The following is a 24,047-nucleotide window of genomic DNA, read 5'->3' as shown; positions in this document are numbered from 1 at the left end:
GGAATCGCGGATCTAGGGCTGCTTTGCTGCTGCAGGTGGGGGGTGGGTATTAGAGGAGGAAGTAGAGGAGGAAGAGGCTTGACGTCCACGTCCACGACCCTTCTGTCTACCTCTATAAGACTTGTACAGAGGGTTCTGTTGCTGCTGCTGTTGCTGGCCTTGCCCGAAAGGACGAAAGGAAGATCTGCCAAAGCCTCTGAACTTTCTGGTGGCTGTACTTTTCGCCTGCAACCCCAAAGATCTAGCCGTTGCCCGGCTATCTTTGAACCTCTCCAGAGCTGTATCTGCTTTCTTCCCAAAGAGACCAACCCCATCAAAAGGTAAATCCAAAAGAGTAGCCTGTACATCAGTGGAAAACTCTGAAGACTCTAACCAAGCAGATCTTCTGGTAGCTACTGAAGAACCCATTATTCTAGCTACAGAGTCTGCAGTGTCCATGCCACTCTGAATAACGTGGCGGGCTGCAGCCTGAGTGTCCAAAACAACCTCATTAAAGTTTTTCCTGTCTTCTTCTGGAAGTTTAGCAGATAATTGTTTGACCGAGGCATGCACATATCTGCCAAGCAAACAAGTAGCATTTGTTAATTTTAAGGCCAAGCTACCTGAGGAGAAGACCTTCTTAGCGGCCTGATCCAACTTTTTGGAGTCTTTATCTCCAGGAACTTGAGGAAAGGAGCCAGCTGATCTATTCGCACAAGCAGCCTGAACTACCAGACTCTCTGGCGAAGGGTGAGATGACAAGAACTCAGGATCTCCAGGAGCCACCCTATAACGTCTCGCCACCGATCTAGATACAGCAGGTGCAGACAAAGGCTTTTTCCAAACTTCCAGAATTGGTTCGGTCAGAGCTTCAGTGAAAGGTAGAGTAGGCTCAATGATAGAAGAAGGCGAATGTAAGACTTCTGTGAGGATATTAGGTTTGAACTCAACTGTTGGTAAAGTTAAGTTCAGTAAATCAGCAGCTTTTCTAATTACCATATGGTATGGTACCACATCCTTGGAGGGTGCATCTGAAACCACAGGTAATCCCCATTCCGGAGAAAGTTCAAGACTGCTAGCAGAATGAAGATCCTCAAAACAATCATCATGTTCCTGAAGTTCACCTTCCTCCACATCAGGTTCCACATACTCTTTCTCCTCCAGTAGACATTGTGCTCTACGTCTCGACCACTCCATACGGATCGACGTCGACGGATCCGGTAACGACTCCGATGGAGTCGGAGCCGGCGTCGACCGAGGAGCTGGAATAACAGGAGGTAGAGAAACAGGAACCGGCGTCGAGCCTCGATCCGAATTCCGAGGTTGCTCCGGAGTCGGCGAAGCCGTGCGCGGAGTCGATGACCTCGGCGGCGCTGAACTGATCCAAGAAGGATATGGAGTCGGCATAAAAGGTAGAAAAGGCGCCGGTGCATAAGCTTGGGGGACACCCAAGTTGAAAGACAAAGGACCCATAGGACTCGCAGGTGCTCCAGTGGGGTACATTGCCCTCGCATACACTCCATACATAGCATTTAGGAAATGCGATGGATCTTGACCAGGACCAGGAAAAGAAGGGTAAGAACCCAATGGATTCATAGAAGGCTGTACTGGATTCGGCTCCTCTTGATCCTTTTGATTTTCTGGTTCATTATCCGGAATTGGAGATTGAGGAACCTCCACGACGTCCTCATGCTCCGAAGATTGACCCGAAGCCGGATTCGGATCCAGTTCCGGCTCCAGTGTATGCTCTCGAGATCTTACCGGAGTGGTACCACCAACAGGAGATGGAGACACAAATTCCTTGTGATGCTTTCGAGAAGATTTCTTCTTAGAGTCCGAAGACCCCGAATGATGGTGAGAACTATGCTTCTTCCTCTTATGTTTTTTCTTTGAGGAACCCGAAGCATGCCCAGAAGCGGATTTTGCCGCCGACTCCAATATGGCCCTCGACCTCGATGACTTCGATCGCGACCTCGATCGCGACTTCGATCTTGACTTCGGTCTCGATTTGGAGTGTCTTGATCTTGATCTCGAAGATCTATCGGCTTCTTTACTTTTAATTTTGGCTAATAAAAGTTTTGCTTCTCGTTCACGTAGAGCCTTCGGATTCATTTTTGAACAGGATCGACAGCCCTTGACGTCGTGATCCGATCCCAAACACCACAAACAATCCTCGTGTGGATCAGTAATTGACATCATCCTGGCACACGAGCCACACTGTTTGAATCCCGTTTTCTTCGACGACATCCTCGACGAAGAACAGAAACAGTAACAGACAAAAAGTAACAAAGTCTCTATCTGTAACTACAGAAGATCTCTGAAACCGTTAGCGTCGACGACGCGGAAAAAAGGGAACCGATGTCATCACGCCGACGTAGGCCTAATAAGGGGTCGGTGACGTCAGACGGAGTCGCGCGCGATGCCGCGTTCCTATGACGTCGTCCACGCCGGCGTGCTAAAAAGAAAAAATTCCGAACGTTGCTGACGCAAGGGGGATATTCACAAGGTGAGGAATCCACAAGGCAGATGTATCTATCAGAAGAGCTGTATTAGGCAGGCTGATGTACTGAGTGTGTCTGCTGAGGAAAGAGTTGATCCATCAGATGAGGAGCCCGTGTAAGCCAGTTTTGTGGAGGTATTGAATGAATATGAGGTGTGAGGTGGTGTCGAACCTGGCAGACAGGTCGAGAAGGTTGAGTGCTGCTGTCAGTGGCGGCTGCCACCGAGTAGCATGAGGGTGAGACGGAGGGTGCGGGGGGGGAGGGGTTTAGGGATTAAAACAAATGTAAAGATACTTACCTTGCTGCCGCCGCTGTCTCGCCTCTTGTCCTCTTCTGTTTCTGCTTGAAGCATACACAGGTTCTCTATAGCCAGTCACAACGCTGATTGGTCTGAGCCCAGTGGTTTGGCGCACAGACAGGGACTGGGAGCCTGTGCATGTTCCTCACCAGGCTGTGTATTATAGCCTGGTGAACATCCAAAGTGCGCATGACGGTTTGGCTGGTCCAAGACAAATGGCCAAACCGCCTTTTGCACTTAAGTGCCCCAACCCCTCCTCCCCTGCTGGCTGGGACGACATCCAAGCCCTGCCCCTTAAACCTCCAGGAGGTAGTTTTGATTGAGGTCGTCAGCTAATTTTCTGTTGATGTGTTTCTCCAAGTCTCTGGCTAGGTAGGGTAGCAAGGAGGTTGGTATTTAGTTGGCTTGGTCTTAGGGTCTCCAGAAGGTTTCTTCACTAGAGGTAATATGGTGGCATGTTCCAGGCATCGGGGAAGATGGCAGTGATGAGGGACTAAATAAGTATCTGGGTGCTGGGGTTTAGCCCTTCGGTGAAGATGAAAGGCGGGCAGGGGTCCGATGGGGTTCCTGAGTGGATGGAGCACATGGTGTCTGCAGTTACTGAGGAGGTGATGGTGGGTCAGCAGTTCAAAGTGGATTCTGGGGTGCTTGTCTCGGATTGGAGGATGGCAAGGGTGGATAGGTCCGGCTGGAGAGTGAAGTTGTATTTGGTACTGATTTAGTTGCTCAAGTAGTGGGAGAGATGTATGCGGAGAACCTCTAATGGGGTGATGGTTGTGGAGCTGGCAGCAGGAGGTGAATTCCTTCACTATGGAGAATATTGGAGCTGTTCTCAGTTTGATCAGTCTGAATTGTGCTCTTGGAGGACTTGAGTCGCTGGTGGTAGAGCTGGAGAGTTGATCTGTTGGTGTTGCTGTAGATGATGTGGGTGTGTCTCTATGTTGTGGGTGTGTCTCTATGGGCAGTCTAGTTGTTTGCAATGGCATTTAGTGAGTCATAGTTCTTCTGTAAACCAGCTGTTTTTGGTCTATTCCAAGGGATGGTGATGGTCTTGAGCTAGGCCAGGGTGTCTGCGCACAAGGGGATCCAGGCATTGAAGTTAGTGATGGAGGTTGTTGGATTCCTGAGGTCCAGGTTTTCACAGGGATCTTGTGCCAGTTGCCGCGGGAGGCTCTGGTTGGCACAGTTCTCCATTAGTGGGGGAGGTGCAAGTCGAAGGAGACAAAGAAGTGGTCAGACTAGGTGAATGGGTGGGCTTGTCCTCCGTGATGTTGTGAAAGTTGTGAAAAACGAGGTCGAGGAGATGCCCGGCGGTGTGAATTGGGTCCTGAACTTGTTCGGTGAGTCCAACTGTGTTCAGGAGGTTGATGGTGTTTGGGTTGGATGATCCTCCTCGTGGAAGTTGAGGTTGCTGAGGAGGCTAGAGTCAAGCACTAGTGAGGTGATGAGGTCTGAGATGGTGCTTCCAACGCTGAATCTTGGTCAGGGACAACGGTAGAGATGGCCCCTCCCAGGGAGATGTTGTTCGAAATGGTGAGCTTCAAGGCAGGTATTCAGTTGGACGCTGGCATAAGCCAAAGTGATGGAGCAGTAGTTGTTGTCCTTGTAGATGATGGCTAGGCCTCCTATGGATTTGCGGTTTTGTCCTGTCTTCAGATCTTGAAACGTTTGGGGCAAGAGGGATTGTGAGTGGGTTGCTGTGCGATGTCGGGCCGGTGTCAGGTTGACCCAAGTCTCGGTCAGGAAGAGAAGGTCCAAAAAGAAGTTGGGCAGGAGGTCCCAAATGTCAATGGCATGTCTGATGAGTGAGTGGGTGTTGAGGAGAAGGCAAGTAAATGTGGGGTTGTTGGAGTGTGTAGCGATGTTGTACAAGGTGGGGTCATGAGCGTGGGGTGCGAAGGGGGGAGGGTGAGGTGGGCTGCGGGGTGCAGAGGACAGGCAGCACAGGAACACACACCTTCAGAGTAGGCAGGGAATGCACAGGGGCAGCAGATGTTTGGTGTTCAGACTGTGAAGTTCTGTGGTAGAGTAGTGTCTTGGGCTTCAGTGGATGGAAGTAGGACCAGGTCTTCTGGTGCTGGGTGCAAGTGGCCGGCATTAAGTGGGTCTGGAGGGCTAAGCTTTTAGGGGTACGAGTGTTCAGGAGAGGGGAAACTGTGAGAGCAGCAGGTAGGCGTGGGGAGATGGCGGGAAGGCTGCCATGGGGGGGGGGGCAGGGTGCAAATGCGGTAAAATAAAGAGAGGGAGATGGCTACAGATAGAGGTAAGAGATAAAAGTAAACAGGCAAATGGTGCAAAAGATATGGAGAAAAAGATAAAGAGATGATGAAAAAAGAGGTAAAAGATTTAATAGGAGGTGGTGGAAGAAGAGGCAAAAGATGAAAAGGGGAAGAAGCAAATATGCAAAAGAGGTCGTGGGTCCGAGGAGTGAAAAAGAAGCAAAAAGGTCTAGAGAGACAGTGCGAGAGAGGGGACAACGCAAAAAAAGGGAGTGAGAGCGCTATAAGCAAGAGGCCTGAGGGTGCTTGAGTGATGGAGAACAAACTAAGTTCAACTGAAGGACAGAGAGTGGAGAAGGAGTCAGGTGGCAGAGCGGGAGAGTGAGACAGCGAGGCCTCGGTTCAGCCGCGTTGGAGAAGGTTTAAAAAGGCCAGGCCTTATCTGAGGACCAGGCACAGGTAAGTTGGCGTGGGGGCTTTGTGGGAGGACCAGAAACGACCCTGCTTAGTCCTATAGTGATTATCACTTGCCATTTCACTGCGGATCTGTTTTGAGTGAGATCCACCCTGACCCTTTATCCTGAGCATATGGTTTGCCTTACTAAGTCAGGGATGAGTGGCATAAGGGAGAATTCACATTCAAGTGGCAAAACTTAGTTACCCAGGGGGGAGTGACAGTCAAGAGACCCAGCATATTAAGGAAACCTCTACCCTCAGGTGACACAGCCTAATGAGTATGGGATTTTTAGCAGGGAGGTGGGTTGTCCTATGAGAATGTGAAGTTGGCAGACATGATCCAGTGTGCAATGGATGGCAGAGAGCAAGATGGGTCATCAAGTGGATAAAGGCTGGGAGATGGCATTTGACCCATCTACTGGGTAAATGCTAGTGGAAGTCGGGTGGTATATCTAGATTGTAACGGTGAGTGAGTAGAGGCTGATGGACTGTGAAGTGGCTTGCTCTAGTGGATAAAGGCTGGTGGCCATTAAGGTGGCAACTGCAGTGGGCAGAGACTGCTGGATAGACAGGTGGTTCGTGTACTGGCGTTGCAGGACTCTAAACCACCCCTGATCCATAGGTGATATGGTCCAAAGCCCAGCAATATCAGCAAAAAGTATTTCCATACTGTCTGGCTATTGCTGTTGTGTAGGCAGTCTCAGCAGGGGCCACGGTCTAGCATAGAAGGCAGACTCAGCAACAGAGGCCACAGTGCAGCCATATGGGCAGTGGTAACAGAGCCCATGGTGCAGCGTAGGAGGCAGTCTCGGGCCACCTGTAGGCAGTCTCACCGGAGTCCATGGTATTGCCTTAGAGGCAGACTCAACAGCAGAGGACACAGTGCAACTCCAAAACCTCAAAATGCTCAGTCCTGCTCTCTGTTGCCTCAATAAGTGTACTGATATTTTGCCATTTGAGAAGTCCACTCAAGTACTACAAAGTATTCATTTCCACTCTTTTCACTCATTAAGGGAACCCCTGTTCTTTGCTCTCTCAAGGACCTCATGTCTGCTCTATGCTATCTCAAGATGTTTACTAATATTCTGAACTACCGCAGGAAGTTCATCCTACCAGCGGTTCCATGAGACGTTCACATTCTTAGTTTCCTCCATCTAAAAGTGCATTCCACCTCTGCAGCTTTGAGGTATCAACTCTTAATCCCTGTCCCTTGATGATGGGCAGCCACGCCCCAGCCCCGGCTCCTTTAAAGTCGTATTCCTGTTTTTTTCTTCCAGTAGCTGTTCACACCAGCTGTGTATTCCCCCAAAAATTACATGTACCCTCTGCTCCATGAGAAAGTTCACTCCTGCTTTCTGCTCCCTCAAAGAGTTCATTTGTGCTTTCTGAGCTCCCACGAATCTCATTCCTGGTCTTGAGTCTATTGAGAAGTTGACTCCAGTTCCCTGCTTGTTCAAGAAGGTTACCCAGAGCTAGGTTTTCTCAAGAAGTTCACCTCCATTGTGTTTTCTTGATAAGTTCAGTTCTTCTCTCTAACCCCCCAAGAGGATCTCTAATTTTTCTGGTTACCTTCAAAAGTTCACCTGTGCTTTTTGTTCTGTCAAGAAATTCTCGTAATCTTTTTACTTCCTCTGAATATTGTCTTTCAATTTCTACTGCTTTGAGATGTAAATTCTGGATCTCTGCATCCTTAGGAAGTTGATTCTTGCTCTGTCCTACCATTCTTTGTTACAATGAAAGGTTCACACCTGCTGCTTGCTCCAGTAAAATAACAATGGACTGTAATGCGGCCCAGTGGCTGAGATTAATTCAAGCCGTCTATCCATCACTTTTTTGTATACTTAAGTGTGCTGCCCTAACTGGGATGGGTATGCCCAGATGTGGGTCCCGTGCACACTGTCACTGCAGCCAAGCTGTACCTGGTTGATGAGCCATAACTAGGTCAAAACCAGTCCTTGGCTGCTTGTGTTCAGGTTCAGGGAGGACATGCTTTCTCTGGAATCCCACTCCTATCCTGTAATACCTCAAGAAGTTAGATCCAGACATTTGACTATCAATAAGTCCTCTCCTGCTCTCTATGGAAAAGTTTACCTCCATGCTCTGTTCTGCCAAGGAGTTCAGTCACGCGCTACCCTTTCCTAGTGAAACCCACTCACATTCTGCTCCCTGGGAAGTGCACTTCTGATGCCTAATCTCTTAAGAAGTAAATTCCCACCCGCTTGAGAAGTTCACCTAGGACTTCCTTTTGGCTTCAATTTTCCTCTAGATGCTTATCTTAGTCTTCATTCTCTAATAAATCCACTCCCAACCCTTTATATTTCCTCAGAAAGTCCACTCTCATTCTTTAATTCATAAAGAAGTTTGTGTGTTTCCATATCTCACTGCAAAAATGTATACCTCCTGTGAGTTCCGTGAAGAAATCAACTCCCACTCTGAGCTGTCCGAAGATAATTACTCCCTCAAAAAGCTAACCTGCGTTGTCAGCTATGAAAATGCATGTTTTATTCTCCCTCAGGTGCTCTCCCCAAATGATCTGTCCTACCAGCTTCTCCATCAAGAAGTGCACCCTCAAGAAGTTTATACCCACTCTGCTGCCCCTCATGATATTCACTTGCACCCTCATCTCTGAAGTTTGCTCACACTTAATGTTCCCCTTGAAAACACCCATTATGGGAATAAAAAGAAGCACAGGGTCTGAAGGCAGACGTGCTCCTAATCAACGAACAGAGCATGGCAGTCTGGAAGGTGGGCTTGCAGTAGAACATGGTGATAAAATGTAAAACAATGCCAGTATGAGAAAATATATGTTTTATTTGAGACACGTGGTGGATGGGACATGAGGAAGAAAACAAGAGAGACCGTGGGTGAGTAGATCACTTCCTACAAGAAGTTCATAAAGGGTAGGCGCAATCTCTCTAGCGGTTATATACAAAGCGTGTGCAAAGAAAGAACAAGTTGTAGGAGACATGCACATGCACTAGAACACTGAGATGCGGGCGATACACAATATTTGCAGCATGGGATTCATTGTTAGAAAAACAAGTGTGTTAGGCGTTGCAAAACTGGTTAGCAAAATAATGGTTAAAATGCATATATAAATTATAAAAAGAAACAATAATAAAAATGTAAAGCAATCTTGTAATATATACACAAAAATGACCTGCGTCTAAAAACACTGGCTATATGTACACAGTCAATGGCAACAAGGAGAAACTCCCGTTCGGCTCAAGAAGCAGCACCTCGGATACATTTTGGCAGACATTCTGCTTCACCGCAGAGGACGAGTGCACACTCGCCTGGGGTGTATCATACTGAAGTTTGCTCCAAATTTGGGACAGTAGTGGTTCATTCTTCCCTCAAGGGTGGCCCGACCTGCAAGGTTAACAACTGGTGATTTAGAGTCTACTGTGAAGAAGTGGAAGCAAGACCCCAAGAACAGCGTCACGTTAGGACTTCCACTACTCTCACATTAGAGGGATGGAGCTTGGCTTTAGTAATGGTCAGACAAGACAACTATACTATGATAATTACAAATGGCAGACGCTTAGGTGAACAACACTGTTACTGCACACAGTCCAATTTCCTTCACTAGACTGATACTGAGGCACTTTCTGGAGGCTGAAAGAAATGTTCCAGAGATCAGCTACTTCCTTTAAGCCGGTTTCAGCCAATGGGAGGCCACCTAAGCACGTAAAGCGTATGCAAAAGATATTAAAGATGTCCTCCACAGATTCTTCTCCAAGCTTAGTATGATTTGTTAGTAATATTTGCCACAGTGAGCCACGAGGAACACCCAATGGGTGTAACTTATATACATGATTGCACATTGTTCCACTATGAGCCGTCAAGACTAGCCCACGCAGGTGAAGCCGTGACACTGCTGCCTTCTGCCCTCCAGGACCGGTACAAGGTCTTCCCTATAAGGAGCATGACACTGAGATGCTTCGATTTAACCTGAAGAGAGCCATGGCACTGCTTCGCTCCGCACACGTCGTCCAAGACTGAGAGGAGGCTTTCTTGACAAGGACCTCGACAATCACATGCTTTTGCGTGTCCAATATGAGCTGTAACATCTTAACCAAGCAAAATATCTCATTCTGCCTGCAAGACACATTGTATTTCTTAGCAGGCCTCATTATGCTTGTGCTGTTTGCACTTTACTCTACATTTACCTTTTTTGGGAGCAAATTTAATTCCATGACATCACACTAGATACATTTTCAGGGTAAGCTGGGCCAAGTGCTGCTTCGTGACATGAGACATTTGTTCAGAACAGGTGAAGCCCTTCACTGAAGGCTTTGGGGTCTATCGCAGCTGGATAGAGACCTCATATGCACAGCTCAACATTCCGACCACTAACAGAACGCCACGAGAGGCAATAGAAATACTCATGGCAACACTGCCTGGGACAGCACCCAACCTGCCGTCTGTGGTTTCATCCACATAATCAAATCCTAACTTCCTTGCGCTTCGTGAAGCAGGAGAAAATAAATGACATGCACTTGATCAGTGACTACTGGTGGGAGCTCCTCTTTGTTCCACAGACAATTCTTGGAAGGGGGCGGGACACAGAAGTCTTCTATTAACTCGTCCAGAAACTGGAACAAATGTCTGGCATTAAGAGAAGAATCCAACGCAGCCGATATCCCTCAGATTACTGGCCCTGCATATACCATGCAGCTGTCTTCAGATGCTAACAGGACACACATGTACCTGGAATCTGCTGGGACTGCAAATAGATCGCTGAATCGATCCCCCTGCTCTGGCATAGGTGGTTCTGTGATACAGACCCTATGGTTGGCATCTCCAGCGGTGCAGCACCACCATTAGTGATCCATTGCTTCAATTATCAATTATCAAAATCTCTGAAATATCTGTGCGTGATGCATGGCCATCTGTGTTACCCCGGCTATTGTGGGCACCCTTCTGTACCACGCTGCACTCCTTCAGGCCACGCCAGATGCTTCTTTCGTGGTCAGTCTCACAGTTAGAAGGAGCTTAGCCTGCTGCTGCATGAGCATGTGCTGTGGATATTTTCAGCCCTCCTCTGCTGATGCTCGCTGCACCTCTCAATACCAACAAGACTACTACTTCTTGTTGATGCATTGTATCTTAATCAGCAGGCTATGGGTCCTGTCCTCCCAGAGCCCCATGATTTAGAGTACTGAAACTGTTACTATGTGCAATGACTATTCCAAAAGCATCTTCGAGCAACAGTCCCAACCCTCTTGTCAATAAATGTTTAAAAAAATGTTAACAAGGTTTCCAAACTGATTTTCTTAAAAGTTGACAGCTTTCCAATACTGGTGCTCCCAGTGCTTTTTCCTAGTGGATGCTAGGTCCGTACATGCCAGCAAGATCACTAGGTTGCCACCAAACTCTTCACCCGCCACATTCTTGACATGCTGGATGCACCACTGGCCTTATCACAGCTGCCTGTGAAAGAGAACTGCCGCTTCAGGGCAACCCGTGCTTAGAGGCTTTGTAGCAGGGAGTGGGAATTCCTATGTCAAGATGCGCGCCCAGAGGCAGTTTGTAGCAGAGTGGGCGCTCCTGGATGAGTATTACATGAAAACACCCCATGAGATACAGATCAGAACAGGAAGCGAGTGCTCCTGGGTGTAGATGTGCCTGCACAGGGAGTGGGTGTTTCTAGGTGAAGACCGACCTGGAGCGGTAGTCCAGAGCGGGGAGCGGCTGGTTGTAGAGTTAGTTGGGAGCAGGGAGTGAGCATTCCTCTGCCAGGATATGAGTCCACAGAGGCAGTTTGAAGCATGGGGTGGGTGCTCCTAGGTGAAGTCATTCCACCAGAGAAAGTCTGGAGCAGGCACTGGACATTCCTAGGTGAAGGCGCCATTAGATGTCCTCATCTACGCTTCTAATCTATTGAGTGAAGCCCTTGCAAGAGTCTCAGATATTCTACACCTGCGGGATATTACAGAGGGTGGTGTCCTAACCTTTGAGCAGACCATACCCGGTTGGTTAATGGTGCTTCAGGATCCCAAAGAGACTTTTTATTAGAGGTGTGGAATGGTGTGTGCCTCCTGCTCTCTTGCTAGCGCGCCAACTGGTTTAAAAATGTGTTAGGGAAATATTTTGAACCTGTACAGATGTTTGACACTGTACAGAATCGGTCTCTTCGACATATCAGCAATGAGAGTGGTCACCTATTTCTAAACCAGGATAGCCTCAGAAATAATACATTTCATTAAATGGTGAGCGAGAAGCATTTTTAACTACCAGTGCCTATGCCTACTGGGTTGAGGGCACATTCCATGGCATCTGGAAAGCACAATATCTGCTTCTCCTACAATAAAACGTCTTTAGCAGCTGACCTCTAAATCTGATGGTAAGGTGGGAGAGGCAGAGGTACTAATGAAGAAGAGTGCACTAAACACAAATCTAGACCCTTTCAAATGCTGGATCCCCTGCAACATTTGCATAAAAGGGCTAGCTCCAACGTCAAACAAATGTGAGACAAGCTCACACACAGCCTTGAGAGAAATAGAAGCCTTAGTGGGCCTTCTTGCAAAGAGCTCCATGTCTACTCTTTCTTCCTGCAGCCAAGGATATCCCACTCCATGGAGAGGCATCTAGTGTGGGAAAGGATCATCTCACAAGAGAAATGGTTGTTCAAATGTACACTCCAATTCCAGAACTATGGAGCGTTGACCCCTCCTGGAAAGAAGGCTCCTGGTGTGAAATACAATAGGTTTAGCAAGTGAAGAGTTACTTTTCAGTTGCACTTATGTAGATCCATAACAAACAACTATGACAGAATCAAAGTCATACATTACGACGGAGGCTTGAAGCGCAGCAGGTGCAGAAGAGGCCAGACAGACGTGGGAGACATAGCCTAGGCTGCTCCTTGTTAGTAGTCCTCCCTGAACTGCGTCAAGACTGCAGCTGCTTCCAGAGCCAGCCTTCTCTACTAGCTGATCTCACCTCATACATATGGACTCTAAATCCAGCTCTTACAGAGCGGGAAAATGTTTCATTATCAAAAACCAGAATCCAAGTACTATGAATATCCACCCAACAAGGGGTGCATGGGACACAGCAAGCTCCTTCCTTTAAGGAAACATGAAAACGACAGCACAGAGTGTATTAAATGTATGTCATTGCACCTTTGGCATTTCTGTCCAAATAGACTTCCACGTATGACGTGGGGACGTAACCTTCCTCATCTTCATTTCGGCGAATCCGTGTCCAGCCATCTCCTTTGTCTTCTTCAATGACACTCAACACTTCTCCTTCCTCGACAGCGATGGTTCCTTCATTCTGACCTAGAGAGAGAACAGGAAAGCGGGGCTCAGTATATGCACAATGAATGGCAGCTGGGAACTGGTCTGACATGCAGAATAGGCAAAGTATCTAAAACAGTAAGTTAATAGGACCAAGTCTGTAGCTCTTCCTTATCACCAACTTGTGAGAAAGCAAAAGATACTTCCTTGTAATTTGTGTTCTCTATCATGGAAGTCTTCATACTTACCTGCGTGGTAAAGGTTCTCCCGCCAACCCACAGGACCGCAGAACACCTATCAAGTGAAACAAATCTCTTCTTGAACATTTTCATCTAAGTCTATCTCACTTGAACCTGACTTCAGGCTACATCCACTTAATTTTATTTTGTTTTCTTTAAAAAAGAAGGCATCTGCAATAAACACTTATTTGAAACCTAGTCAGATTTCTAAGAGGAATGAAAGTGACTGGATTCAGCACCTCATTGGACACACATTGCCCTGTACAGACAGCTGCCTTCAGAAGTCTTTCATTGGAGACATGCAGAAGCGGCCAGGTTGCAGAGCAGTAGGTTTATAATTTCAATTGACATGCCCATGAAGGAGGACTAGGAGTACAAGTTTTGGTATCTTCACTGATTGCCTAAACACTGCGTAGAACAGCAAACACCATTTCACTAACAGTGACAGCAACAATGGAACCAAACCATTTGAGAAAGGAAACATAAAATCAGTCACTAAGGGAACAAACAGAAGCTTGACCCAACGGTGTCCCTGTTTTTGAATCCGAATCCAGATGGTAGTGTCTAGTAAAGGTGTATATAGATCACCAGGGGATTGCTTTGTATACATGCAAGACTGGGACGTTTCTTGGCATAGCCGTGGTGGCAGCTTTTCCCCTTGTGGATAACGATTCTGTTTTCCCAGGAAGGTCATTTGTGCAAGGTTTAGATTATAAAGAAAAGGATTGATCTTGCGCAGGGCTGATTGATGGTGGTTAAGCCGTTTTTGTATGGCCGAAAATGATGAGCAGTTGTTTAAGTTTTACATTGTCCTTTTTTCTAGAGTGTAAGCCAACCCTCTTTTCACATCCAATGTATAAAGTTACCTCTCAGCTGGAGCAATTGGATTGTGAAAAAAAGTTGGAATGGAAACCTGAGAATCAAGTGAACATAATAAACTACTTTTGGCTAAAATAAATGCTGGGTTCTCTTAACTGCTTTGGGTCCCTGCAAATACAATGCTTGGGTTCAGCTTGTTCAGAGAGGCAAAGTATGAGTTACTAGGACACTACAAATCATGACAGTTGTCGCAGAAATGTTTTGTACATGGACTGAAAAGAAGAATCCATCAATTTAGAAAGAAGAATATTAGCCTCCCTTGTGGGGAAGGTCTTCTGTTAGGGAGAAGCTTAAACCATTACTACTGGTAAGGACAAAACAAAACCTGAAAAGGACTCTTCTTCTCTTCTGCAAGTTGTAACAGCTTGTGTATTTTACTGGAAAAATGGAGGCTCTGAAATGGTAGCTATGGCAGAGGCACTCCCTCGTGGTAATTTGACCAATCAATTTATTTCAGCGAATATTAGATGCAACAGTTCTTCTACTTGAAAGCCTATGGAAGTGCTTTGAAAAGCAGATCTTCTCTGGAGGAGGGTCCTCGGTGTCAAGGGCTGCCTCAATGATCTTAAGACTTCACATAACAGGGAGAGGATTTGGACAGCTCTAGGGATCGCCGAGGGTGTCCAGCACTACATGGAGGCCTAACCGAATCTGCTAAATTACATATGTCCGATCAGGCTGGCTTAACCATCACCTGGTATTTCGCTGAAGCCTGATACATTCCATGGTGTTTATTTGTGCATCAACTTATGCAAATCTTGTGTACAGAAGACCTCAGAAATATGTCTGAAATGTAAAAAAGAAATGCGTTACTTACCTGTAACTGCAGTTATCCAGAATTGGTATCTTTCATAGATTCACATGCCTGAATCATTCCCCGTCGTCGGGATGGGAGTCCCCGGTACATAAATAAAGTAATGTACCATTAGACATATAGAGTAATAGGCCAAAGTCACCACATAAGTAACATATCCATGTCCTTTTGTAAAATGTACCAAGCGCTAGAGAAGAGCCAATCAGCTAACACCTCCCTCTAGAACCCTCCTGGAAAGAGCTCCTATTCCTCAGATTTTCGTAAGCACCGTGCTAAGTAGGTCTACCACTGAGAGAGTTAGATGAGTCCTTCCAGGGGAGGCGGGAGGGTTGCATGTGAATCTATGAAAGACACCAATACTGGATAACTGCAGTTACAGGTAAGTAACGCATTTCTTATCCAGTATTAGGGTATCTTTCATAGATTCACATGCCTGAATCAGAGTAGCAAGCAATGATAAGCACATTTCAGATGGTACAGCATATACAAATTCACCAGATAATCACATATCAACGTGAAAAATAGAAACAATCAAAATATAAGCAAAGATACCACCAATAAATACAATAGAGAAATGTGAGTATACAAGAAAGGATGGTGGGATGAAAAGAAGGCTCACCTCTATTAAAATAGATGACTGCAGCATCCTTCATGAGTTCTGTATCCAAGCAGTAATGCTTGGTGAATGTATGCGGCGTCTTCCACGTTGCGGCTCTGCAAATGTCTATGATAGGCAAACCTGCGAAGAGACATCGCTCTAGTGGAATGGGCCCGTACTTTAGATTGCACGGGCTGCCCCGCCTGTTCGTGACAAAATGAAATAGCTGCAGAGATCCAGCGAGAAATACTTTGTTTAGTGAATGGAAGGCCTTTTCTATGTCTACTGTAGGCCACAAAGAGTCGGTTGGATTTGCGGAAGGTCTTTGTCTTCTCAATATAAAACTTTAGGCAGCGTTTAAGATACAGAGAATGTAAGTCCTTTCTGCCATAGTGTGAGGATTTGGAAAGAAAGAGTGTAAGACTACGGGCTCGTTGAGATGGAAGTCTGACGGGACCTTTGATACAAATTTTGGGTTTGTTCGTAATAGCACTCTGTCTTGTTTGAGTTGCAAGAAAGGTTCTTGAATTGAGAAAACCTGGAGCTCACTTACTCGACTTGTTGAAGTAAGGGCGAGAAGGAATGCCGTTTTCCAAGAGAGATATTTGAGATCAGCTCTGTGTATCGGCTCAAAGGGATGTTTCATGAGCTGATTAAGGACTTTGTTGAGCTGCCAAGTAGGAGGTAAAGTCTTCACAGGAGGAAAAGTCCTGAAGAGGCCTCTAAGAAACTGTTTGATCAATCTGTCAGACCAGAGAGAAGGGCCAGCAGAAGACCTTCTGAAACAGGAAATTGCCGCCAAGTGAACCCTGATGGAACCATGAGCCAGACCTGATTTCGCCAAATAGAGAAGTTAAGGCAATATTTGAACTGGAGAAGAAGAAAAAGGATGTATTTTCTGAGTTTTACACCAAATGCAAAACCTCTTCCACTTTAAAGAATATGTCTTGTTAGTACTGTCTGCTAGTGACCGAGCTAGAATGGCTCTACAATACGGCGGAATATTTAAATTCTGAAACTCTTTGACCTCAGGAGCCAAGCGGATAACCTAAAGATGCCGGATCCGGATGCTGGACTTGCTGGTGGTTCTTTGTGAGGAGAGAAGGAAACTGCTTCAACCGTGAGGCGGTTCCAGAGAGAGAAGGTGAAGCTCTGTGAACCAATGTTGGCGTGGCGAATTTGGGGCCACCAGAATGAGTGTGCAAGGCTCCGCTTTCAATTTCCTGAGGACTCTGCGAATCATTGGAAAGGGTGGAAAAGCGTATGCAAAGACGGTGCACCATGCGATCGAAAATTAATTCCCTAGAGATCCCTTCTGGGGATGCTAGCTTGCTCAGTGTTGGCATTTGGTGTTCTGTGTCTTGTAGCGAATAGATCTATGAGAGGAGTGCCCCATCGTGAGAATATTTGGTTGAGGATCCCCTGGTCCAATTCCCACTCGTGACACGTTGTGTGTTGCCTGCTTAGTGAATGGGCCAGAACGTTGTCCGTTCCTGGGTCATACTCCGCCCAAAGGGAGATATTGTGCAGGGTCAACCAGTTCCAGATTTTTTCCGATTCGCGAGAGAGTGTTAGTGAGCGAGTCCCTCCCTGCTTGTTGAGATAGTGCATTGTCGTGGTATTGTCCGTACGCACAAGCACTAGAGAATTCCTGATTCTTGGAAGAAAAGCCTGAAGGGCAAGGAAGACTGCTCTCGGTTCGAGGAGATTTATATGAAGCTCTTTCTCAAAAGGGGACCATTTCCCACTTATCTGCAGTTCTTGGAGGAAAGCTTCCCAACCTCCCAGTGAGGCGTCTGTTGTGATGATATGCGGCGAAGCTGGAAGCAAGAAAGGCAAGCCTTGAGAAAGGTTCGGAGGACAAATCCACCATTGCAGAGCCTTGACCATCTGAGGGGTCATTCGAATGATGTCGTCGAATGAACCTGTGCATTGTACCCATTGCGCTGAGCGCTTCCAGGAGAGGGCGCATGCGGAGACGGCAGTGTGGAACCAGTAAGATACATGATGACATCATCCCGAGTCGGGACTTGAAGAGGCGAACTGTCAAGGACCTCTTGGAAGTTATGAGAATAGCCAGTGACAGAAGCTTGTCCTTTCTTTCCTGAGATGGAAAAGCTTTCTTCTGCTTTGTGTCAAGGGTAGCGCCTAGGAAATGTATACGCTGAGAAGGCAGAAGGACTGATTTGTCCCGATTGAGTGTGAGTCCCAGACGATTGAAAAGCTGTAGACAAGCGTTGGAAGACCTGGACGCGTCTTCTAAGGATGGTACCTTGATTAGCCAGTCGTCCAGATATGGAAAAACTTGATGGTCTTGTTGCCTGAGATATGCAGCCACTGGAGAAAGGCATTTCGTAAAGATGCGTGGTGCAGATTTGAGCACGAAAGGTAGGGCGCTGAATTGAAAGTGTCTGCCCGATACTGCAAACCTTAAGAACTTTTTGTGATTCTGGTGAATAGGGATATGAAAATAAGCATCCTGAAGATCCAAAGACACCATGTAATCTTCCGCATCTAGAAGTTGTAGAACCTCCTGGATTGTCACCATACGAAAAAACTGCTTTTTCAAGAATTTGTTGAGGGATTTCAGGTCTAAAATTGGTCTTCATTTTTTCTCCTTTTTCTGAATCAGGAAAAAAACGGGAGTAAAATCCCTTCCCCCGTTGAGAAAGAGGAACTCTTTCTATCGCTCCCTTCTGGAGCATAAGAGAAATCTCCCGGAGAAGTATACGTAGATTTTTGTGAAGCATAGGTCGGGGAGGGGTTGGGGGAGGGATGTGAACAAATTACAGTGAATTACCGAATTGAACTAATTGTAGAACTCAACGGTCCGTTGTAATTTGCTTCCAATTTGTTAGAAAGTGGGAAATTCTTCCTCCAATTTTTGAGGGCAGAGATGAACTGGAATCTGGCTGAAGTGAAGGGTCATTGTCGTCGAGCAGTGCCTTTTTGTTGACGTTTGTTGAACTTTTCCACGAAAGGATGATTTACTGTAAGATGATTGCTGCTTACGTTGCTAATACTGTAGACGATGTTGTTGACCAGAAGAGCAGGACGACCGATATTGGTAGTCACCTCTAAAAGAGGACTGCCCTCTTCCTCTTGATCCACAAAAGGAAGGATTTTTAAATTGGAGGGTTCCCAACGCTCTGGCTGTGTCCGTATTTTTCTTTATAGTTTGGACATCCTCATCAATTTTTGGCCCAAAAAGAAACTGGCCATCATAGGGCATATCCAAGATCTTTGTTTGAATTGCAGGTGGAAAAGAAGTTGCCTTCAACCAACCTTGTCGTCTTAACACTACTGCGCCAGTCAGCTAACGAAAACCAGTTGACCGATATCCATCGCGCAATCTATTATTTCCGATGCTGAGCGTTCCCCTTCAAGCAATATCTTATTTGCCTCCTCTTTTGAATCTTCAGGTAAGGCTGCCAGGTATGGAGCTATGTCTGCCCATAACTACCTATTGTATCGTCCCAATAGTGCTAAAGCATTGGACGCTCTTACTGTCAACGCAGACATTGAAGAAAAACGCTTTCCGATGTTATCCAATCTTCGGCCTTCCTTATCCGGCGGAGCAGTTAACGGGGCAGAAGGATTTTTGGACTTCCTTTGGGCCGCCTGCGTTATAACCGAGTCCGGCTTGGGATGTCCTATTAAGCAAGCTGGAGCAGTATCGGGCGCCTTGTATTTTTTATCCAGGCGAGGCAACACCGGAGGCACCAAGGAAGGATTTTGCATAATCTTCACACCCTGACCCAATAAGTATTCTATTATGGGTATAGATCTTACTGACTTCTTGAAAGGCTCCTTAAAATCATATAAGAAGCAATCTTGTTGGTGGGAAGTCATGGGTATTTGAAAACGTTGAGCTGCTCTCTCAAGAATGTTATGGAACCCCCCGATGTCTTCAGGTGGTGAGTTAGCCTGTGCAGGCACTGGAGAAGCAGGACAGGGAATGACGTAGTCATCCCATTCATGGTTAGACTGGGTGTCTTGAAGTTCCCCCTCTTCATGTTGATCTTCCTCCTTATCATCATCATCATCAGTAGATGGAGGATGCAGCAAAATGACAGGCTCCGGCTGTAAATTTAAAGGTGGAGGCCATGGTCTAGGTGGTGGAGACACCGCCGGGGGTTGAGGTTTAGGAAATGTTGGAAACCTCTGTTTGTAGTCTGTAATGAGGTATTGTAAATCCGAAACCAAGGAGGCTGGAAGACAAACCATTGGTGGAGGAGGCAGTTGATATTCTTCCTCCTGATGCTGGTCTTCCTCATCTGAACTTTCTTGATATTTTACATTAAGTTCAGAGGGGCTTGTCGCCGTTTGAAACATGCTACCCTCATCCGAATCCTCCTCTTCCACAAGACATGCTGGAGGCAGTGGTTGGACCCTACTTGGAGATGTTAGGGCCGGCATCAACGTCTTCTTCGTAATTCTTAAATGCACATAAATGCTTTTCAGATTTGGATCCGGCGTCGTCGACGAGCCCGTCGACGGTGAAGCGTCGACAGGTGTCGTAGTCGATGGAGTTATCGTCAACGAAGCTGTTGTCGACACTGTCATCATCACAGAGGGAGATCTCGTCGACGGTATGGTTTTCGCCGACGGAGCCTTCGTCGACGATGGCGTGGACGTCGACGGGGCTGGTTTCTTCGTCGAGGACACAGTCGTCGGCGATCGCAGCGCCGACGGTTGCTTCGACGTCGACAATGTCTTATTGATCTCTATCGTAGACGACACGGTCTTACCTGCCGTCGACGATGGAGTCGTCGTCGACGAGGTTAATGACGACGTCGCCATCGACGTGGAGACAGTTGTCGTCAACGAAGTGACACCTAAGGCTGTAGACACAGATCTCGTTGTCGACGATGTCGTCGTCGGAGTGGAAGAAGGCTTTTTGAAGGTGGTAACTTCCTGAGAGGACACCTTCGATGGTAGAGCCTTAGAATGGACCTTTCAAGACTTCTTAAGTGTCTTCTTTTGAGGAGGCTGTGACGAGGATATTGAAGAGCCCTCACTCTCCTCAGAAGACTCCAGTTGGCCTCTGTCTTTCAGCCTTTGTAACCATATTAAAAGGCGTCCCTCCCGATCTTGGAGGGTTTTTGTGGAGAAGGTACGACATACCTTGCAATCTTTAGAAGAATGGTCTGGATAGAGGCAGTAGAGACAATCTTGATGTTGGTCATCTACATGTTTATTATTTTTATTTATTTATTTTGAAAGTTCTATATAGCGCGAACAAGATCTTTGCAGATATCAGAGCGCTTTACATATGAGGGGTACGAGCATGTGAGTGAATAACCATTGGGGTGGGGGTGGTATATGAGGGAGAAAATACAGACAGATACATCAATAATGATAAAAATACAAATAAGTGGTAACATAAACAATCAGGTAAGTCAATATCACATGTCATACAAAAATGCAAAAGGTTTGAACAAGTAGTACAGCTCAATATCTAGTCTTTGAAGTTAATCCCCAGTAGTAATTCAAGTGCATTTAGCCATGAGGATAGCTTTTACTTTTTTCTTAAAAAGTATGGTAGAGGGGATGAGCCTGGTTTCAGGAGGGAGTGAGTTCCAAATCCTGGGTACATGTAGTCGCTTTTTCCCACAAGAACCACAGGACCTAAAAAGTCCCTTCTTAGGTGTCTCAGCCATGAGGATACCAAGGAACTTCAGTCAAAAGATGAAATATAAAGCTAGAAAAAACACTGGAAAACCCGATGAGAAGTAAGCTGAGCAGAGCTCAGAGGAGACTCCCTTAGCACGACATGCGAAAGAAAATCTGAGGAACAGGAGCTCCTTCCAGGAGGGTTCTAGAGGGCGGTGATAGCGGATTGGCTCTTCTCTAGAGTTTGATCCTTTTTACAAAAGGACATGGATATGTTACTAATGTGGGGCCTTTGGCTTATTACTCTATAAGTCTAATGGGACATTACTTTATTTATGTACCGGAAACTCCCATCCCGACGACGGGGAATGATTCAGGCATGTGAATCTATGAAAGATACCCTAATACTGGATAACTCTAGTTCCAAGGAATGCTTTCTCCCCTTGTACGAACTGCTTATCCCCTCTAGTGACTCACATGCTCCCTCCCTTCAGGCCTTCTGGAAGCTCATAAGTCAGGAAAGATGACAGGTAGACATTGTTAGTTGAAGCTGGAACTGGGAAAGTACCTGAAATAACGGGTAGGAGGAATAGTGAACTAAAGAGACTTGAACAGATCTCTCTCCACTCTACTGTGATGGTGGTAGTGGTCATGAAGATCCCTTTGCCAGATCCAGTACAGATAAAGGCAGTCCGATTTTTTCTGTTGGCAACTAGGGAGGTATGTCCGTTATCCCATTCACTGTGAAGATGCTGATATATCATTTACCTGTGTTGGTGTATACATTAATCCGGTTTGGCAACAAAGATAGCAATTTAACAAAGAAAATTGTTAGAGTAATACTCTAGATTGAATATGTTACTTACCCTGTAAGCCTCTGTTCTTGGCACACAGAGCTGTAGATTCACATGCTTTGCATACTCCTGCCATCTAGTGTTGGGCCTGGATGTTTGCAAGCTGTTTTTCTTCAAAGCAGTCTTTCAAGTCACGAGGTAAGGTGACTCCTCCTCTCTGTAATATTGCGCATGGACATTGACTCCATTGTTAGATTGTTTTCTTTCCGCCATCGGGTTCGACGTATATTGCGGCGTTTCAGTTCGAGACCGTTTTTCTGGATCCCTTGAGTGCGCAATCCACTCGCCTTTGCCAAAACATATTTTGACATTCATTTTAAGCTGTATTTTGCGTTTGGGAGATAAGAATATCCTCACCGGGGTGTTATTGAACACCAGGCTGTTTGAACTGACAGAGCCTTTCTCCGAAAAACGTATTTCTTCAGGAATGCCATTCAAGGGGAATTTGAGGGGAACTTGTTTTCCCAGAAGAGGATACCGGGTCTCCAATCATTGAGAAGCAACGGGTATCCATAACAGAGTCAGTTGCTCATACAGGGTCTATCAGAGAGGGAGAGCAGGCTCAGTGGGGAATGGGTTTTTGAATATCTGTGTGAATCATTATCATGACTGAAAAGCGTGTTGACATCCAGAAGGCACAATGCTAGCACTGCAGCTGTTCCTGAAAACAGAAGGGTCAATAAGTTGAAACTGCTGGAGATATATGGAAGACAGGTTTAATTACAATTTACGTGGAGCATTAAGTCTTCATAATCAGGGAGCATCCAACTTTTTTTCACTCTCACCAAGTGGACGATAAGAGGTTTGTACAAAGACCTTGTCAACATTTCCAACACCAAAGAGCACCGATGGTGGAAGGAAGTGATCACCTCCTAATTTTAGAGTGATATTGAGCTGAGTCTGTTCTATGGACACCAGAACTGCCTTCCCCTGAAACAGATGTAGGCCCACCTTGCCTTCAGACATGCACAACTGTTTGCACTAGTGCTCTGCGGCGGAAGCAGCTGCACACAAGCTAATTCACATGTTTGAAGGTCCAGGGAGAAGCTACCTTTTATCTCCTTCAAGAGGGAAGGATGATGCAGGCAGTAATGTAAGAGGTCAGAAGTGAGGCTGTTTCCTGATTGGCTGATCGATACAAATCTGTATAACTCAGCAGTAGTAAGGCAGTTGCAAGCTACTGGACTAAGAGGAGGGAAGGAGATGCACTTGCAGGCACTGCTAGCCGGGCAGCTACCCGAGGGAACAGAAAATAACCCTTTGTAGTAGAGAAGATGTCGGTCCAGGGCCTCGAAGACAAAAGGCAGGAGCAGACCCATGATGTCCCCAGGTCTAGGCATCCAGCACTAAGCCATGTCGAGACATTTAAGGGCAGACTTCCTGTGACGCTCCCCCTGCAATGCACAGAGAATGGACATATCTGCCAGATGTGGACCTGACAATTCACTGCATAGGGTGTAAGTGGGCTGCCAGCTCTAGGGGTATGTTACAGGCCACCGGGAAGGAACTGTCCTCTTAGGACGGGCCCAGACAAGGCATCAGCCACTGTCAGAAAACGTATACGTTCTGGACAATGATGATGTTCCTCTGCAGGAGTTATTTTACCCAGCTCTATGGAAGGCTATGTTTTGCTCTCACTTATGTTTTGCCCTGCTGCAAATGCTGTTAATAAAGAAACTGCTGCTCTGAGAGGTTTTATTCTCCAACTATTAACAGATGTCACAATGATACCCAGCATTCAAAGTTAAATGTGTTTGCACTGATGGCTTGTGCCCTCGACTGGACTGATTCCAAGTTTTTTTAAAGCACATACAATCTAAGAAGGGCTACTGATAGCTGAACAAAGTGGCAATGAACAGGAGGATTAAAGAAGTAGGATTCGGTCTTCTTCCTGAAGACCATAAGAGATTGACTACGGTGGCCCTGAACAGCGTAGAGTATCAGCGAGCACCAGCAGGAGGCACAAAAGAACTGCCACCGTGCAAGATCCCTGTCATCAGAATGACCACAGTTAGTTTCATGTCAAAGAATAACAAGTGTACTATGGTACAGATGATGAACAGTGTCTTGTTATATAAACGTGGATGCTACCAGGGATCACTTTATTACTTTTGATACCTTAAAAACAAGAAAACGAGAGCAGTTTCTCAAGAGAGGAGAAATGTGATGTCATCTCAAGCACTGCTTGAGCTGCCCAGTTCAGAACCACTTGAAGTTTCTGAATCATTTTTTGAGGTGACAGCAAGTGGGGAAAGTTAGAGCATACAAAAGCCTACCAACAGCTTACTAGAGATTAGTTTAGTAAAGCACGGGGAGCATGATAAAAATGCACTTGGCCGTCTAGAGATGA

The 24,047-nt window shown here is 46.3% G+C and overlaps 1 protein-coding gene across 17 annotated transcripts in view; it reads right to left on the bottom strand.

The window, feature by feature from the left end:
- FNBP1 (formin binding protein 1) overlaps positions 1–24,047 on the bottom strand; it is an 878,539-nt gene that overhangs the window by 29,855 nt on the left and 824,637 nt on the right. For 14 of the 17 annotated variants that reach the window (XM_078646220.1, XM_078646221.1, XM_078646222.1 and 11 more), the window contains one exon: positions 12,581–12,739. In XM_078646220.1, the coding sequence (XP_078502346.1) occupies positions 12,581–12,739 (159 nt within the window). Of the gene's footprint in view, positions 1–8,244; positions 12,740–24,047 lie in introns of those variants that run through there. The other 3 variants (XM_078646226.1, XM_078646230.1, XM_078646234.1) reach the window with 1 other exon arrangement.

This window comes from Lissotriton helveticus, chromosome 5_1, assembly GCF_964261635.1.
Source record: "Lissotriton helveticus chromosome 5_1, aLisHel1.1, whole genome shotgun sequence".
Lineage (NCBI taxonomy): Eukaryota > Metazoa > Chordata > Amphibia > Caudata > Salamandridae > Lissotriton > Lissotriton helveticus.
Note: the sequence above shows the minus strand (reverse complement) of the source record. Positions and strands in the feature narration are given on the sequence as shown.